This window comes from Mesoplodon densirostris, chromosome 9, assembly GCF_025265405.1.
Source record: "Mesoplodon densirostris isolate mMesDen1 chromosome 9, mMesDen1 primary haplotype, whole genome shotgun sequence".
Taxonomy (NCBI): Eukaryota; Metazoa; Chordata; class Mammalia; order Artiodactyla; family Ziphiidae; genus Mesoplodon; species Mesoplodon densirostris.
Genome location: NC_082669.1, coordinates 45,082,080 through 45,102,168, shown reverse-complemented (window position 1 = coordinate 45,102,168; position 20,089 = coordinate 45,082,080). Strand labels below are relative to the sequence as shown.

Sequence of the window (20,089 nt, the reverse complement as noted above, 5' to 3'; positions counted from 1 at the left end):
TCCTCTGATACTGGTTAAAATTTACTTATTTTTAGATTGCTAATATGCTCTAAACATATTTTACTAATTCTTGTAATATTGATAATACCAACCTAAAAACAAGTACCTCTGAGAGATACTACAGAGCTAAAAAAAAATTACATAACCCAGTCATTTAAACTGTTTATCATTTTTTACTGCTTTTAAAAGAAATACTCACCTACTGAAATGTAAATAGCATACTATTTCCCATTCAATAGCTTCATATGTTATGCAAATATGTTAAAATATATTTTATTCCAAAAAGTAATTAAGTTACTCACCCTGTGCTCTAATTTTTTGAGGATCTGTTAGATCATAAACATTTAAATGAATGATAGATTTAAATTATTTCACACACTGGTCTTACCCTAGGTAACTTAGAAAAATAATTTCTTTGACAACTACTAAACTTTTTGTTTCATTCATTCATGTTATGTGCATTTATTAAGCACTGACTGCATGAGGCACTTTATACATGCTAAGTATGTAACAGTGAAAAAATAGAAGTAGGTTCATTTCCTTCAAAGTTTACATGCTGGTGTGAAAGACAACAATGCAAATAAGTATTATAATAGAATATGCAAGGTTTTATGGGAGAACAGAAAGAAAAAAAAAAGTGACCTGGGGGAAGTTAGAAAGGTGGCTGTAAAAGAGAAATGAATTGAATCTTGAAGGATATAACAATCAGAGGTAAAGCATAAATAACTTTCTAGGCAGAGATAACTGTATGTTCAATAAAATATCAAGGCATATGTCACGGCAGATTTAGAGAATTGAAAATTAATTGTTAAACTGGATGGGGTGACAATGGGAGAGGGCGGAAGATGAGATTGGAAACAGGCTGGATCAGGTTTAGACCAGCTCTGCCTGTGGTAAGGACTCTCTGAGGTTCCTTTCTAACAGCTATAAAGGAGTTTAGCTTGTTCAGAGCTGACATTTTGGAAAATGAGTGCTCGATTGAGAGATTAAGAATGGAAACATAGTTACTTTAGAACAACAGCCAGTTTAACAATTGCATGGCTGAATCATTGTCCTTTATGATACTCTAGGGGGTTCCAGGAATCAATGTCTATTGCTAATGGCTAGATCTAAGTTGTTTTTTCTAGAGTTGGTATATGATCTACAGTGGCTCTGAGTTTGAAAATGCAGGTATGGGCATGCAGTTCTATCTTTTAATGAACTATTTGTTTTATAATAATTTTGTACTTGCAAAAGTGTTGCAAAGATAATATAGGAAGTTGCCACATTACCTCCCCTGCTACCCCCAGACTCTCTATTGTTAACATATTTCAAAGTTGCATTGAAACAACTAAGGAAGTGACAGTGGTACATTACTTTTAACTAAACTCCACTAAACTCTACACCTTATTTAGATTTCATTAGTTCTGTTTTTCTTCCCCCTAATATTCTTTTTGTGCTTTAGGATCCATCTAGGATAAAACATTACATTGAGTATTGTATTTTATAGTCTCCTCTGATCTGTGACAGTTTCCCAGACATTCTCTGTGTTTCATAACCTTTACACTTTCGAGTACTGGTTAGGTATTTTGTAGAACGCCACTCAATTTGGGTTTGACACATGTCTTTTCTTATGGTTAGACTGGGGTTATGGGTTTTGGTGACAAAGACCACAGGGGTGAAGGTCCATTCCCATGTATCTCGTCATAGGTTACATACTACCAACAGCATATTTTTATCACATCTTATCAAAGGGTACCTGCTACCAATACAACCTGGTGATGTAAACTTTGACCCGCGATTTATTGTGTTTGCTAAGTTTCTCCACTCTAAAGTTAAACTTCCACTTCCACCCCACCCTTTGTCCCTTTCCATACTCTATTCTTTGTGAAGGAGTTACTAGAGTCCACACTCAAAGGGCAATGGTAAAGGAGGTATTAATCTCCATTTCCTGGATGGGGGCAGTATCTACATATATAATTTGAAATTCTTTAGGGGATTTCGTTTCCCATTTATTTGTTCCTATTTATTTGTGTATTTAATCATTTATCTATGTCAATGTGGACTGATTTCAAAGATATTTATTTTATACTTTGGATTATAACTTCACACTATGTTATATATTTTGTTGTTCAAATTGTTCCACATTTTGGCCATTGGGAGCTCTTTCAAATTGGCTCCTGTAACCCTTTGACTTATCCCATTCTTTTTTTTTTTTTTTTTTTTTTTTTTTCTTTTTGCGGTATGCGGGCCTCTCACTGTTGTGGCCTCTCCCGTTGCGGAGCACAGGCTCCGGACGCACAGGCCCAGCGGCCATGGCTCACGGGCCCAGCCGCTCCGCGGCATATGGGATCCTCCCAGATCGGGGCACGAACCCGTATCCCCTGCATCGGCAGGCGGACTCTCAACCACTGCGCCACCAGGGAGGCCCTCTTTTATTTTTTGAGCACTTCTATAACTAGGTTTTGAATATAAAGCTGTAGCATTCAGATATTTTATTTATAAAGTTGGAAGAAAATGAGATGTTAATCCTGACCCTATTATATATTACATAATATTCATGGGTCTAGACACATTTTATTATTTGCAAAGTGGAGAGACTATCATGTTTAAGGTATTATATTAATTAAGATGTATAATAAAAGACTGAAGTAGCAAGCAAAACCATATATTTAATTATATAATGAATAAGCCTCAGTTAAAAAGGTGCTACCAAAAGGGGCAATATAGGGATAGGGGATTAAGAGGTATAAACTATAATGTACAAAATAAACAAGGATATATTGTACAATACGGTTTTACTGAAAGCCTGCTTTCTGTTTCAAGGTTCGTTGGATTCACTGGCAAAATAACCACTCATCTCACACAACCGAGCAGATTTAATTAATTTTTAATAGAAGATTATTTAACTTAATTTCAATATACAGTCATTAGAAAGGGATGAATAAAAGTATTCGAGAGACATAACAGAGTATATATCACCAGATTGGTCCAACACCTACATCCAGATTCAAATAGCAGCTGGGAAGTCCCAAGTAACAGCAAGCTGGAGTCCCAGTTGGGAAGGGTCCCAGGAGGTGCATCCACCCCACAGGTGAGACTTCAGTTTGCCACTCGAAGGAGCCCAGTTTTTAGCACCAGGCCGCATGCTGATAGCAATCAGCCAACATGCAAGTTTGCAGCTCTGGTTATTGTCATAAATGCCTTGGTCTTAACTCATAAGTCTTGGAATGTTCTTGATCCCCAGGGGCTGGCCAGACCCTCAAGGTGCAAGAAGTCCCAGGACTTACTCTCTGTCTTACCTAGTGGTTTACAGTGTGTGCTGGCGCCACCCCTTTGGCCTGGATGTAGCTTAGCAGTTTGGCATGCAGCCAGCTTTAGTGTCATTGTCAGGTCAGAGAGAGGCCTAGTGTGGCCTCTGAAGCCCGAACACGACTACTTTACTAGCTTCCCCAACAAATACAGGAAATATAGCCAATATTTTATAATAACTATAAATGAAGTATAACCTTTAAAAATTGTGTGAATCACTATTTTGTATACCTGTAACATATAATATTGTACATTGACTACACTTCAACAAAAAATAAATCAATAATTTGGGGAAAAAAAGTTACTCCACTAATTGTAGCTCTTTGGGGATAAGCAATGTTAAATCACCTAAAACTGGATTTTAAAAATGCAAAAAGGGGCTTCCCTGGTGGCGCAGTGGTTGAGAGTCCGCCTGCTGATGCAGGGGATACGGGTTCGTGCCCCGGTCTGGGAGGATCCCACATGCCGCGGAGCGGCTGGGCCCGTGAGCCATGGCCGCTGAGCCTGCGTGTCTGGAGCCTGTGCTCCGCAACGGGAGAGGCCACAACAGTGAGAGGCCCGCATACCGGAAAAAAAAAAAAATGCAAAAAGTATGGTTATAAATTCTCATCTTTAACTACTTTAAATGACAGGCCTGCCATCTTAATTTTCATAGTAATGTCAAAGAAAAGCACTCTGAGCTTAATTTTGCTTTTCATTTCACAAATCAATTTTCTCTCCAAAGACATGACCCATTTATTATTTGTTCTAAAATACATTGTTACCTTAGTAGCTACCAAATTATATGCCTTATATAGCTGTATCGAGGAAAAGAATCTTACAAAAGATTCAAAGAAAATGAAGAGACCTGACAACTCTGATTTTAATGTCTAGAAAGACCTGTCACAGACTGGCAACCATCACAGATCCTGAAACCATCCAAGTTATCTTCTGGCACACTTACAAATATTAACCAAGAATCCAGGCTGATTGACAATCCTTACTTTTCATGTCTCACACTGGAAACCCTCTCTTCCTCCCCATCTCCACCCCAAATTAACAGCTGTAATGCGTTCCCAATGCTCATTTACTTATTCAGCATATTTTCTGTGTCTTTGGCAAAGTGATAAGAGGTTATAAAGGGAATTTAGTCTGGCAATAAATAGGTGTGAACCTGCATTTCACTTCAATTTTCACTAATCTGTATCTTTGGATGCATTGATATAATAGGGGAAAGGACACAAGCTAGACCAGGATAAAGATGGGAGTCAGATGCCTGGACTGTTCTAACCAACAATGTTCAATACTGGATGATGGGTGGGCTCCCCTGAGATTCATTTTGTAGCTTTAAAAATAGATGATATAAATATAATATCTCCCAGGTTTCTTCTACTTCTGAAATCTCTGATGCTCAGATAGAAAATTTTCCTTTGATCATTCCTCAGATAATTAACTCATTAATGACACTGATTTCCCTGGAGCAACTTCCAACATAGCTATATCCCTTGGAGACTTTCTCCCCCAAAATGTAACTACTGGTGGTTTGAGTTATCCTTATGCAAAGAGTAATACATAAATCAGGAGAGAATAAATATTTTTGAGATTATTATTTTAATCAGTCATATAGTCAGCCTATTTTGTATAGGATAATAGCAATTTGTATTAATGCAGCTATTCCTTAAGAAGGGAGGGTGGACAGTATTCTCCTCCCCAGTCAGGAGCCTGTCCTTCCCTCCATTCACTGGATCAGTCTTGAGGTATATACAGCTGTGTAATAGGTAGTGTGTTCCTCTACTTTTAACCATCTAAAGTTCCAGCACAAGCTGGCTATAGAAGATGTGAGGGGGAAATTATCTATCTATCTATCTATCTATCTATCTTTTCCATCTATATTGCTTAGAGCTGTGTTATACATTGAATCATGTCACTCTAAAGTTCATGTGTTGAAATCCTATTCCCTAATACCTCAGAATGTGACCTTGTTTGGAAATAGGATCACTGCAGATGTGATTAGTTAATATGTGGTCTTAAGGGAGTAGGGTGGGCTCCTAATCCAATATGACTAGTGTCCTTATAAAAAAAGAGAAATTTGAACACAGACACAGGGAGACCCCCATGTGAAGATCAGACTCCCATGGGGAGTGAAGATTGGAGAAGCTAGGAGAAAGGACTTGAACAGCTGCTCCCCTAGAGTCTTCAGAGGAACCATGACACTGCCAGCACTGGTTTCAAACTTCTGGCCTCCAGAACTGTGAGACAGTACAATTCTGTTGTTCTAAACCACCCAGTTTGTGGTACTTTGTTACAACAGGCCTAGGAAATTAATATAAGCTGTAACATAGGTGTATGGTGTGGGGAGCAGGGGGTGGGTTTCCTTCAATATCCTTTTCAGCAAATGTATTAGTGCCATCACTGGCTTATCCATTTGTATGGCCTATGCTCCTGTTTGGGTCAGAACACACGCCAGTATATCTTTCTATTGATTATGAGGAATCTGATTTCAAATATGGGACTTTGTCACTTACTGGTTGTGTAATTAACCTCATTGACCTACAGGTACCTGATAATGGTAATGCTTGATCTAGCATAGCACAGGAGGGCAGGGATCAAAAGAGATGACATAAGTGAAAAACAATACAGAGGTACATAGAAGAGGATTTAGTGTAGAGGTTAAGATCTTTGCAGCCAGGCTGAATGAGTTCAAATTCTACTCCTCCCTTTACTAGTTTTGTGACTGAACTATGGACTCAGTTATCATTTTGAAATGACAGTTATACTATACCTATGCCTTGAAGTTGTCATGAAGAACAAATGAATTAATACATAAAGAGGTCTTAGATGATTGCCCAGCACATAGAAAATATTCAATAATCGTATCTAATAGAAGTATTACACATGCAAACTATTAAGAACCATACAGATTAACATTTGTATTATTATCATTATAATTTATCATTAGTAAACAGCTATTGATGAATGCACTTATACATTGATAACTCTGACTTTCTAGCTCAAGGTGCATTTTAGCAGCAGTACTTTAGACAGCTCAGAAGAGCTAAAGAGGGACAATCACAGATGAGGTCTGATACCAAGTGGATCAGGTTTGCCCAGAGAATGAGAAGAATCTTAGAACTAGAGGCAATTTCTGGTATTCATTAGTCTTGTCATTTCCTTATGTTAAAATACTTTAGAGCCAAACTTTCTGTTGAGCATTGTACTAACTATGCTAATATATAGATAAAAAGCAAAGAATTTAATTAGATTTTACTCAAGCATGCAGAAATGGGAACTGATTTTTTTAAAACTGTTTTTAAAAGTTTGTAATGAAATCTTTGCATATATTTGAATTGAGATACATTGTTTATATATCACACTCCTTAGTTTACAGTAAATAAAGAACAGCCAGCCACTTTCTCACCGTGAGCTTTGGGGGCTCAAGTAAAAGACTACCATTGGAAAAAAACACTTCCTTCATGTGTGTCTGGCTTCAAAGAGGAGAAGGAAACACTTTAGTGTCTGGCCTTACAGAGGAGAAAGAAGCATTTTTTGTAAAACAGCTTCTATTCATTTACTTGGAGGAAACAGAAACAGTTGCGACTAAGTGAAATTATATTATCACCTTTATTCAATTTCATAAACTTACCCAGGAAGTGTACAGTTGGAAGACAGATTGTCTCAGCGCTGTGGATAAGTTATAGTCTTCTGAACTGTGGTGTGTTTGGTGTGCAGCCCACATAATATTAACCTCTGCAAAACACACAATTTGAAATGAGCCATGACAATAAGAACAAAGCAACTTTCATTTTCAGTTATGTATGCTGCTCTGTTGAGTGAGGAAGAAAAATCTCGAACATCTCTGAAAAAGCTAGCCAATATAATTATAATTAAAATGAGCTGCCTCAAATCATTTTTGGAAGCAGAGAGGGTATAAATTAGAAAGAAATAAAAAAATTGAAACATAGCCAATAAATATGTATAGTGTATATGATATAATTAAATGCCTTCAGCAAACTGAAATGACTTCCAAACTTTACACTTTCCTAACATATTACAATATGACAAATCATAAAAGCTAACTGGTAATGTTGTAACAAATACAGTCAATGAATTGTAATAATTTTTCAGCATATGATAACATATTTCTAATTAAAGAAGAGTACTCTGATGGGAGAAATTGGTGTATAAATTTTGGAATGAAATATTTCATAATATTCTTCCCTAATGGCTTTTTAAGAAATTTTAAAATCTGTCTACTGGAATGAGAGGCAAAGCAGAATAACATCTGGCCCTAAGATTTAAGGTTTCAGTTTTATTTACAGATATATATTAATAACTAATAGTTATATATAGTTCTTCCCATACCTCACCAAAACAGTATACCATTTCTAAAATTGTCCCACATAATTGTTGTTTGTCCTCAAAATAAAAAAGAAAATGAAAATTGTTAATTTTCACTGAACACTACGTAAATTGCCCTCATACTGTCTTGAGATTCATATATACCTAAAGGATAGTTGCTTGCCTTTTCTACAGCAAATGTGCCACCTAAGTGGCACACTTAGGTGTGCCACTTAAGTATATGGAATATATAACCACCTAAGTATATGGCATTTAAGAAAACAAGCCCACATTTTTCATTCTGCCTTCATTTTTCATTTCCTACCAGAATTACAGATCAAAATGCCATATATTCTGTTTTAGTAAAAGAAAGTATGCTCTTAGCTAAACTAACTTATATTTTTTCCTTTGCTACAAATACGAGATAGAATTAACCATATGATGTGATAACTGTATCTCTGCCAGTATAGATTAGAAATTTAAAATCTTTTAGGCTTGGATGCATGGGAACTGAACAGTGAAACTAAAAGTGGAAATATTGAGTTATTGGTCTCTGCAGCTGCCATATATTCAGAGTTAAAATACATGGCACATGGCAGAACAATTTGTTAGAAATTTTTAACATGAAAAGCATGGATAAATGGAGATATAGACATAGATATAGTCAATCTGGGTGGACTTCTTCTTGGCCATTCATTTAGGAAACGAAAGGTCTATGGACAATCTATGTAGGGAGTTACCAAATAAAATGTGCAAAAGAGTTTTGGTAAACAAATGAGATATAAGAAAGACTTAGTTCTGTGAGAATGAGATTATGAACAGGATTATGAATACATAGCTCTATCAGAAGTCATTTCTATTAAAGTCATATATTTTCAAGTGGGGCAAGTATTTTCACAAACCATCAGTTTATATCTAACTTAGATCCTGACTGGTTTCACATTTTAATCATTTTAATTGTTCCTAGTGATGACCCTGTATTTCTACCCTAGCAATGAAGGAAATTGTTCTTACACAAATGAGAACTACTTCACCATAATGATCTCTAATTTCCCAAGCATAATCTCTGAAATAACCTAGAACCTAAATCTCTGGTTTACTGACTAGCCTATATAGCTATAAATAAGAGAGATACAAAGAATCCCATGGAACTTGAAATCTTCGGATGTTGTGTGGAATATTATTAAGAGGTAATAAATTTGATGAATCTCCTAAATCCTTTAAAATTTCTTACAGATTGAACATCTGAAGTAATCTAAACAGCATTTTCTCTTTAGAACATACCCATTATTGAACATTTCAGAATCTGTCACATAAAAACTTCATTACAAATAAAAACACTACTTTGTTGGACCTTTCAGGATTTGTTTTAAAAAATTCATCATAATGTATCCATGTTATGAGTTCACAAGTGGATGAGCTAATCAGATGGGGTTTAATTAGAGGGTAATAATATGCATTGGAACTACCTCCTTATAATCTCCACAGAAGCTAAATGGTGGAACAAAGAATCCATGAGGGTGGAGGTTAAAGACCTGTCTCTATAGTTGTTTTAAAAGCATTTACTTCCTATCACAAACATGTGTAACACAAGCCTTCATTCAATGAAGTACAGCTGTATAAACAGGGTGCAGTAACTGGATCCCACTGCCTTACCTCTGTCACTTTTCAGAATTGGGAAAAACAAGAAGAAATACAGAATTTTTTTTCCACAGTCTATATTCAGTTTACTTGAAGTAAATTATCTTCAAAGGTGGTTATAAAAATACATTTTATAAAAAATTGTCCCCACAGTTTTTTAGTAAATAAAATGAGAAAAAGTTAATAGTACATTTATATACATGTTCATCTTCCCTAATACTTGAATTGATGAGTTGTCTGTTCTAAGGAAGAAAACCAAATGTTAAAGAGAAAAAATTGATATTATCACAATAGACTTCTTTCTGTGAAAAAATATTAATAAAATTATAAGTTGTCAACAATAATAATTTTCTTTTTCTATAAGAAAAAATTATTGATTTTCTAAGCATATGATATGTTATTATGGCTTTTTAATGATATTAGAAATAATAATGCTACTTTCCAGTGCCAAAATATAGATTTCTTTACATATATTTTATTAATACATTGACCAATCATTCAATTTGTTTGGCCAAAATTTAATGTAATATGTGTGTTTGTATGTATGTTATATTCTTGAGTTTGTTACCTTGTTTCTTTTTTTGTAAATTAAGGTACAACTTACATACAGTGAAATCCATCCCTTTTGATATTTAGTTCTATGAGTTTTTACCAAACAAACACCACTGTGTAATCACTGTCACAATCAAGATAAGATATGGAACAGTGTTGATCACCCCTAAAAGTTCCCTGTTCCACTTTGTGTGTGGCAGCCTGACTCTACCATGGCTCCCAGATTCAGATGATGAGATTCTGGACTTTGAACTGATAGTGTAATGGGATGAAATGTTTAGGACCTTGGGAGAGGTGAGTGTGTTTTGAATGTGAGAGAAATAAGAATCCATGGGATCCAGAGGATTCCTATAGGAGGCGGCCTCTAAGATGGCACCCAGTGATTCTTGCCTACTGGTGTTCAACCCCCTGCATAAACCCACCCCTTGGGTGTGGGCTGGATTTTATGACTCCCTTCTAGTAAATGTAATTTTGGCAAAGGTGATGGGATGTCACTTCTGATATTAGGTTATAAAAAGACTGTGGCTTATGTCTTAGGTGCTTTCTCTTGTACTCTCATATACTCTGTCTGAGCAAAGTCACCTGCTGTGTTGTGAACTGCCCTTTGGAGAAGCACATATGACAGGGAACTAGGAGAGGCCTCAGGTTAACCAGTTAGCAAGGAACTAAGCTCCTCAACCCAAACTCCACAAGAAACTGAATCCCACCAACAATCATGTAAGTGAATTTGGAAGCTGATCCACCCCCAATTGAGTCTTCAGATAACACTACAGCCAGCAGACAGCTTAAATGCTTAACTACAGCCTCATGAAAGACCTTGTGCCAGAAGCACTGATCTAAGCTGTGCACTGATTTCTGACCTACAGAAGCTGTGAGAGAAGCCACGGATGTGTTAAAAAGCAGTAGAAAATTAATACCGTGGTCAATTCTCCTTGACCTCACTCTCAGTCCCTAGTATCCACTGATTTGGTTTCTTTCACTTAGCATAATGCATCACAGATTCCTCCATTTTGCTGTGTTTATCAGTAGTTTGTTCCCTTTTTTGCTGAGTAGTATTGCATTTGTATGGATGTACCGCAGTTTTTGTTTTGTTGTGTTTTGATCCACTTAGTAGTTGAACATTTCAAGTGTTTCCAGTTAAAAATAAAAATAAATTAAAATAAAATAAAGCAATTAAAAATAAAGCATCTATAAATTTTCTAGTATAGTTTTCATGTGAACATAAGTTTCATTTCACTTTGGCACATACTCAGGAGTGAGATTACTGAACTGTATGGGATGTTTACATTAGGTTGTCAAAAACTGTCAAAACATTTTCCAAACTGACCGTGCCATTTTGTATTACCACCAGCAGTATATGAGAGTTAAATTTGCTACACATCTCTGACAGCACTTGACATTATTAATTTTATTTTTATTTCTTTATATGATAACATTCTAATAGGTGTGTATTATTATCACATTGAAATTTTAATTTGCTTCTCTGCAATAGCGAATGACAATGATTACCTCTCCATGTGCTTATTTGCCATTTATATGTCTTCTTTGTCTATTCAAAATTAGTGCCCACAGTTTAATTTGGTTTTTTTTTATTATTGAGTTTTGAGATATCTTTATATATTCTTCACACAAATATTTCCTCCCAGTCTGCGGTTTGACTTTTCATTTTTTTACAGTACCTAATGAAGAACACTGGGTTTTAATTATGATGAAATCCAATTTATATACTCGAGAGTTATATTTAAAGATATTTTTAGTGTGTATAAGAACAGAGGTTACTTCCAAGAAACTTTTCAGAATGAGGACAAATTTGTAAGCAGAGTTAACTTGTAATTTAGAAGCTAACAGATTCTATATGTACTATACATCTAAAGTATATCTAAATAAGTCTCTTGTCATTACTTGTCACCTATGAAATGGAGAGAAATAATTCTTTAGGTTAATCTGAGACACAAACAAGGTCTACAAGGAATTTTTACAGCTATATGATAGCTATTTAATCTTCAGTAGTGGACAGGAAGTCTTGGGGCATCCTGGGGGTGATGATTTTGCCCTCACTCATAATTTGGAAAACCTTCGAGTTATGAAGGAAAAAATGTTCAGGCATAGTTGAAAAATGTTGGTGTTTGCACCAAGAAAGGCATGTTTAGTAACACTTGATGGAACATTTAACATATTGTGTGGTAACTATGGAACATGAGAACTGCAAGGAGTTTATGAGGTTACTTAGTTCAAATTCTTTATTTTATAAGTAATAAAAATGAAATTAAAAGGGAGAGGGGAAAAAGTTTCATTAAAGGAGAGAAAGCTTTTTAAAATTTTGTCTCTCTCTCTCTCAACAGTGATTTATTTGATGCATTCATTCCCCTCTTGGAGTTTTATTTCTCCTTCAGAAATGGAGGTGACTGGGACCAACTATTCTGTGAGCCCCAGATGACATGTATTTGGTAATTTCCAATAAGTAAAGGACATTAAGGAGCTCAACACACATTATTAAATGATGGTGCTAAACCTCTTGAATTGGAGCTACTGCTTACTGCCTTTTGCAGGAAATCTAACACTACAAAACACTGAACTAGTCTATTTTAGAATAAAAACAAATGTCACTCTGAATTTGAAAATATCAGTACCAGGTATAAGTGAATCCTTTAAAAATTTGTTCCATCTCTTTCCAACAGATAAGCACGATTGATAAATGATTTCAAAAAAGTAACTGAACTCAGCAATCAAAATATTAGTAACAGACTTGAACTGTCAAAGTAAAGTCTAAATGGAAAATTTAATAGCTGGTGAAACAACAAAGAATATACCCTCATTGAATGCACTGATGATGACATCATCAATTTTGTCATCACAATTTCATTCACTTCCTATAGCAACAAATCAAAGTGATGATAAAATTGATATTTCTAATTCATTCAGTGAATAGAGATGGATAGTCTTTATTGAGTATTTTTTTCTAATCTGTCCTTTGCCCACTTAATACCAAAACATAAATGACTAAGTATATCTAAAAATGTCAAATCAATGAGAATAAAACTGATTAATTGGCTGTACCTCCATATTTTTGTTCAACACATTTTGCATATATCCAGATGTTCAGCATCATAGAAACCAGTCATCTGAAGGACTAACCAAATTTTCACTTTTTATCTATACATTTGGCAACATGTAGATATTAAATCATTTCTCTAGAGGACGTAAGAAATGATGGCTCTAAAATTGTCACAAACACTAAACTGTCTCTGTAATCTTTCTAGCAATCACAACTTTAATACTTCTTTAAAATTTATGTTCACATGGAAGTCTTTAAAAACTAGCATGCAGAATTTTAAAAGACTAGTTCTCCATTCATATGTTTAAATTCTTTCAAAATTTAAACAAAAAATTGGGCTTCCCTGGTGGCGCAGTGGTTGAGAGTCCACCTGCCGATGCAGGGGACACGGGTTCGTGCCCTGGTCTGGGAAGATCCCACATGCCGTGGAGCGGCTGGGCCCATGAGCCATGGCCGCTGAGCCTGCGCGTCCGGAGCCTGTGCTCCGCAATGGGAGAGGCCACAACAGTAAGAGGCCCGCGTACCACCAAAAAAAAAAAAAAAAAAAAAAAAAAGAAGAAAAAGAAAAAAATTTAAACAAAAAGTAAAAGAAGATACAGCTTTTTAGTATGAAGCAAAAATAAATCCTTAAGAATGTATATTATCTTTTCAATCAAAACTTCCATTTCTATACAATACAAAAGCAAGAAAAAATATGATGCTTATTATTGTTATCTGGACGAAATGTTAAAATTAATTGAAGATATAAAAGAATGTTATTTCCACCTACCATATCCACTATCAATAAAAATGAAAAATGTGATTTTAAAATTTCAGAATTTTGAGACGTCCATAGTTAGTTCAATTGTATTCTATTTTAAATCCATTTCAGAAAGTCTAAAAAATTAAGATTATATTTGATAAGATTTCATTTAAATTGTGTATTATTTTAAAAATAAGGATTTATTTAGCACTAATTTATTGAATCCCTACTATGTATATCTTTGTGGATATTCTGATAGATAAAAGCATGCAATCAATCAAACAAACAAAAAACATCCCTGAAAGAACCTACAACTAAATAGAAGCAAAAGAAAGATATACAAAGAACTCATTGATACAGGAAACTTTTACATCCCTTAAAATAAAAATAATTCTGTGTAAATTATACATGTCCTGTATCACTTTGTAGTCATTGTTTCCTAACAACTTTTGAAAGATTATTATAACCAAGGCTTCCATGAAATATAAGAAGACATTAGGCTTCCCTGGTGGCGCAGTGGTTGGGAGTCCGCCTGCCGATGCAGGGGAGCGGGTTCGTGCCCCGGTCTGGGAAGATCCCACATGCCGCGGAGCGGCTGGGCCCGTGAGCCATGGCCGCTGAGCCTGCGTGTCCGGAGCCGGCGCTCCGCAGCGGGAGAGGCCACAGCAGTGAGAGGCCCGCGTACCACAAAAAAAAAAAAAAAAAAAAAGAAGACATTAGCTTCACTCTGTCTGACAGATTAAGTGACCCCTTCCCTACCTGTCTTTCTATATGTCTATTCTCCACATTTTCTAGAAATGAGATTTTACAATATCTCATACAATTTAAATTTGGGTCATTGCCTACTTGCCTAATGGTTAGAAATGCTATGAGTTCCTCCTTGACTTTACTCAAAGATGAGGCTGATTAATGATAATAAAAATAACAACAGCAATGATTGTAAACACACAAAAGTGCTTATCATGTTCTAGGGGATATTTTAAACACATTATATGTATTAATTCATGTATTATCTAGAACTATACTAGAGGTAGATGTTTGTATAGTTTTCCTTTTATAAATGAGGAAAGGGATATATGAGATTTTATAACTTGCATAAGTAATGATTATTTTTCTTATTACATATTAATAATTTTATCATTGGCAGAAACCATATTTTCTAGCCCCACTGCCCCTCAGTGGGTTTGTGTGTCTGATTCTCAATGATGCAGAGTGAGTATAAATAATGTGTGTCACCCTGGGCAGGGGTTGAGAACTGCTGTGATCCTTTGCACTCTCTCTGTTCCCCTCCAACTGCCAGACAGGATATTCAGTGGAGGACGCTGAGGCCTTAGGGTATGCAAAGAAACCAGACAGAAGGATCTTGGCTATCTGACTATCAGTGTAGAATAGAAAGTTCCCACTGACCCTTATTTAACCAGGATGTGAATGAGAAATAAATCTGTTGTGCTAAGTCACTGGGATTTGTTATCGCTCAATGAACTTATTCCCCACTAGTCATTTTTGCTCTTAATACATAGGAATATGATGCAAAACCCCCCAATATCAGTGACCTTATTACAGATCTATGTACTCTATCACTCAGTGTTTCCTATGGACTGACTTCTATGAGGAAAGCACTTCATAGCATACTGGGTACCTGTGTTTCTAAAAGCAACCTCCAACTAGCATAGCTCAAAGTAACGTATTTTCTTATCAATAGCCTTCCAAAATGAGAGCTTCAAAGAAATGCTTAAGGCTCCACGGAAAGACAGAGTAGAAAGAAATAGTAGTGCATTTACATATGAAAGTAGAGAGAGTTCTACTTTGCAGTCTACTCCATCTCTCAGAGTAGACTAAGCTTTATTGTAGGTTGTCAGTCCATATAATCTCTGCAACACTTCCAACCCATGAGATAAACTGGTTGTCTACTACCTTAAGAATAAAATGGTAATTTTTGACTTTACTGTCCATTCTATTAGAAGGTTATAGGCTGCCTGAAAAGAATGCTGTGAATAACAGTTTGATGTCATGAACACTCTTCCTTCTCTAAGCTCCATCATTCTCCATTTATATCCCTCTGCTCCTAGCCATTTTGGGTGTTGATACTTGCCAAGACTAAATATTCACCTAGAGTTCTCTTCTTTCTATTCAGATTGATATTACCTCGGCCCTAGGCCATGGGTCAAGTAATTTGCTAGAGAATCCTGATTATATCCTTGGTAATGCATGGAAGGAGCTCTTCCTCACTCAATAGAAAAAGTGTTATTGAACTAAAGTATTAAGTGGCTTGAAAACTGACATTTCCAGAAGTACAACAGACTAGTGAAGAGAGATTTTTGGTTAAGGGAGATTCCCATACCTTTCAACCATGTGGAAACTGAGCTGTGTTTATAGGAAAACTATCCCTCTCTGCAAAAGTTGGCAGAATTAAATACAAATTCTTTGAAATAAAAGTTATCAGTATTACATTTTAAAACAATTATGAATTTGACAATTTTTATGTCTCATGAAGGTCACTTACCCATTTAATAAAACCAAATTCTAGTGCATGTGGGTCCTGGTTAGCAACAGCACAGTAATATCATGGTTTAGGTTTTGGGGGCTGTTAGTGATTTTATCATGAGATTTCCAATATATTCAGATTCTAAGGAATCCACATGCTTTACATAGAATAAAAGCAAGAAACCTTCCAGAGGATTTAATGACATATATTTGGCATTCCTAATGACCTAACTAGCACAATCTGGGGGCAGAAATCATGGGAGAAGAGCTGTCTTTATGTCAATAGAGTTAGCTAGGATTGGCAAGCACTCCTTCTGTGCAGCATGCTCGCCTGTGGTGAGACCCAGTGAACTTCTGCTGTATTATGTTTGGAATAATGATTTCTATAATTTGTCTCCACAAGTCACAGAATCCAAGAACAAATTAACCCCCAAAGTTTGAAAGGAGAGCAACGTAAGGAAGTGAACAGGAAAGCAAAACAACCAGGGATTGTCAGGAAAAGACAGGAAAGCAGGAAAAAATGGCACTAAAACCACTAGTTAGAAGGTGGCTGCAATCTGTCTTTATTCTCCCTCTATTAAGCCTCCTGAGTGGATACAGATTACCCCTGTCAACAGCAACAAAACCTACCAGGATCTCTTTGACAATAATAAGGGCTTTCTATTGGTCTTACCATTTACCTTTGTGTTCTGAAACTAATTTTTACTGCTTCATAGCAAACGAGTTAGAAGCTTGGAAGACTACTGAATTTGCAAGAAATGCGATGGTGTCCAATGAAGGTGCCAGAGTGAATCAGCACTGGATGTCCCAACTGGAACAGGTCAGTCTATCCTTTGTGAATGGTTTCATTCTGACATAGATTAGCATTGTCCCTGATCTTTGAGGAACCAATCTGCATCTGATAGATTTCGTTCTACACATTTGTTCCTCACTCTTTTATTATCAGTTGCTGATACATCATAGAACTGAACGTTATTTGTTACTGTGATGAGTTACTTTGCCCTTTCCTCTGTTCCCTGTAAAGTAAATGTATGTCTGAAATCTGAATATATGTCTGGTTTAAAAGGGAGGTTATCAGTGACTACTGAGTCTCACTACTATTTGAGGAAGACGTCTTGGAATATTCTTTGGCCATTGAGAGATGGAAGCGGTTGTGCAGGACCATATCCCCCATTATTCTAATAGACAAAACTTCATATTCTACCTCCTAAGTCCCCAACCATGACTCCACTGCTACATGACCTTCAAACCCAAATGCTATTTGTTAAATGAATTTACTGTTTTGTGCCCATGCTTCTTCTTTCTGTTTCTGACCTTGTAATATGACTACTGTACCTTTGATCATTCCTTTTCCCTCCCTCCGGCCCCCACCAAGACTCCCCAACTGACTGCCATCAATCCACCGAATCACCTGATTTTTTCCTTTCCTCTCTCATACCTGCTGTCCTGGATTAAGGCCTCATTGCCTCGGTACAACCAGAAAATATTCACTGTGTGATATCTATGTGTAAGATACTCTGCCCTTATATCACTCACAATCTAGTGCAGGTCAGCAAACTGACATCACAGGCCAAACACCAGCCCACAAACTGCTTTGTACAGTCAACAAGCTAAGAATAGTTTTTACATTTCCAAATGACAAATAAAATCGGAAGAGTAACAGTTTGTGACACATGAAGAGTACATGAAAAAATATGTATCTTCCTCTTTTTTTCTCTCATGTACCCTCCATTCTCTGGGCATCTTGAACACCCTCAACCCTTTCCTGGTCCCGTCTTTGTGTGAACTGTCAAAATATTCTTCATCTTTCAAGAATAACTGCATGTGTCATTTTCTTCAGGAAATCATATTCAGCCCTCCCAGCTACAATTATTGTATAATTCTTATTACTCCTTGGCCTCTAATGTCACAGAGAGCTCTGCTATTTTACATCCTCCCCTATTTTATGAGCTACTTAATTTGAGGGATTAATTTGTCCATTGTTGTATTTTCCACAGCACCTATTATCTTTGTATAGTAGATCACTAATGTATTTTCTTTTCTATGCTTACCAAATAAAAGTGTTTCATTTGAATAATCAATAACCAAATAAATATTGATTTTATTTGCTAAATACATGTATTTTCATTAGTAAAACCAATGCTTTAAAATTTTTTCTTTTTCCTTCCCACTGATTCCATCTCCCTAATTTCAGTCATATCTAAACATTCCATTTTGTAAAACATGAACCCTTGGCTTCCCCTTTCCTTAATTTGTTTTTATCTCAAACATCTTAAAAGAGCAGATTATTTACTTACTTACCTCGCATTCATTCTTAAGCTCATTGTTAATATCACTTAGTTCTCTCCAAAATCATTATTGGCCTCTTTTCTTGCCAAAACTAAAGACCTCATTTTAGACGTTGTCCTATTTGAACTTTCTGAAACATATGACCATTGCTTCTGTTTGAAACTCTTTTATTCTGGCTTTAGTGACACCCCTTGCTCCCAGTTTTCCTCTTTATTCATCCAGATGCAATTCCCTGACTTCTTCCCTGATTCTCACCCACCTTAAAGGGACCAACTCTTGTTTTCCTTTACCCCTCACTCTCACTGTTTTTCATGGTGTGCTACCACCAATGACTTCAAGAATCACTGATGCAAAAATTGATGGCTCCCAAATCCTTCAGTCTACAGGTTTCCATGGACTCTGGGTCTGAATTCCTTTTAAGGATTCTATACATATTGTGCCCTGAGTCTATCTCATGGTCTTACTTTCTGTCCCCTGTTGCCCTTCTTTCTTAATGGCATTACTACCACCTTGGCCATCCAGGCAAGGGAGATGACAGCCAGGGAAGGTCTCAAAGCAGAACTAGATCTCAGTGCTTTTTTGTATCCTTCTGCCCTCTCTTTTGATATTTATGCAATGTTTAGCACATGATCAGGACAAAACCCAGTATCACTAAATGAATAAATTTTTTAAATGACTCCACATTAGTTTGTGATATTGTCTTCTAATACATGGTAGCAAACAGGCCTAAAAGTTGGTTTTATTACTAATAGGAACAACCATATATATAAAAAATATAAAGAGAAAAGTGGAGTGGCACAGGTAACATAGAAAAACATTATTATTTGTGAAAGTCAACAATAAAATGTAAGATTCTTTCCTCAAAGACTTGACATTTTAGGAAAAATCCATAAGGAACAGTATATGAAGAAACTCAAAAACTATTTGACACTAACTCTAAAATAATGAGACAGCTTTTATACTACAGAAAATTTTCCTCTAATTCCTCAAGGTATTTTAAATATTATTAAATGGTGTATTACTGCCCCTCTAGTCCTGAAGTTAGAACATCAAACTGGGAGCCTGTCCACCTGGATGCTGTTTACAGCTTTCTTAACCATCTGCAAGAAGTCATGACTAGAGCTATCTCACCTGCTTACAGTTAAGCTTACCTTATCATGAAGTTAATCTTTACTTGAACATATATATTTTTGATACACTTATGAGGTTGGGAGAATAGGAAGGTGATACAGCACTTTAGCATTATTTTTTTTCAGAAGCCTCAAACATTAAAAAAATAAATCAAAGAATATGGCTACACAAAACTCCCTAAAAATTTTCAAATTCCCAAATGGAAAACAAAGATATTGTCAAAACACAAAGGGCAATCCCCGTGGTTTTGCTGCTAGGTAACCCACACTTGCTCGTGATATCCAAAGGAAGTTAAGGGTTCCACGCACTCCTCTCGCCCTTTCTTCTGCCATTCCAAATATGTGTGGTTGTTCTGTGAACTGAACTTAATTCTACCCCGTCAAATAAAAAGGACCAGATATTTTATTGAAAAAATACTCTTTCCTAAGGGGACCATTGTATTTCAATATAATTTTGAAAACAAGTTGTTGGAAATGTTTTATAATGTCATTAGTATGTGGAACTGTTATTTTTAAAGTTATTTTGCAAGCAATGAAGATCAATTAAATAGGTTCCAGATAAAAGGTCATGAAGCAAAATATTACCAA

At 35.9% G+C, this 20,089-nt stretch overlaps 1 protein-coding gene across 1 annotated transcript in view; it reads right to left on the bottom strand.

Moving 5' to 3' along the window:
• The window catches only part of AGMO (alkylglycerol monooxygenase), a 353,562-nt gene that overhangs the window by 231,897 nt on the left and 101,576 nt on the right, over positions 1-20,089 (bottom strand). The window contains exon 4 of the mRNA XM_060108676.1: positions 6,914-7,017. Coding sequence (XP_059964659.1) covers positions 6,914-7,017 — 104 coding nt within the window. The remainder of the gene's footprint in view (positions 1-6,913; positions 7,018-20,089) is intronic.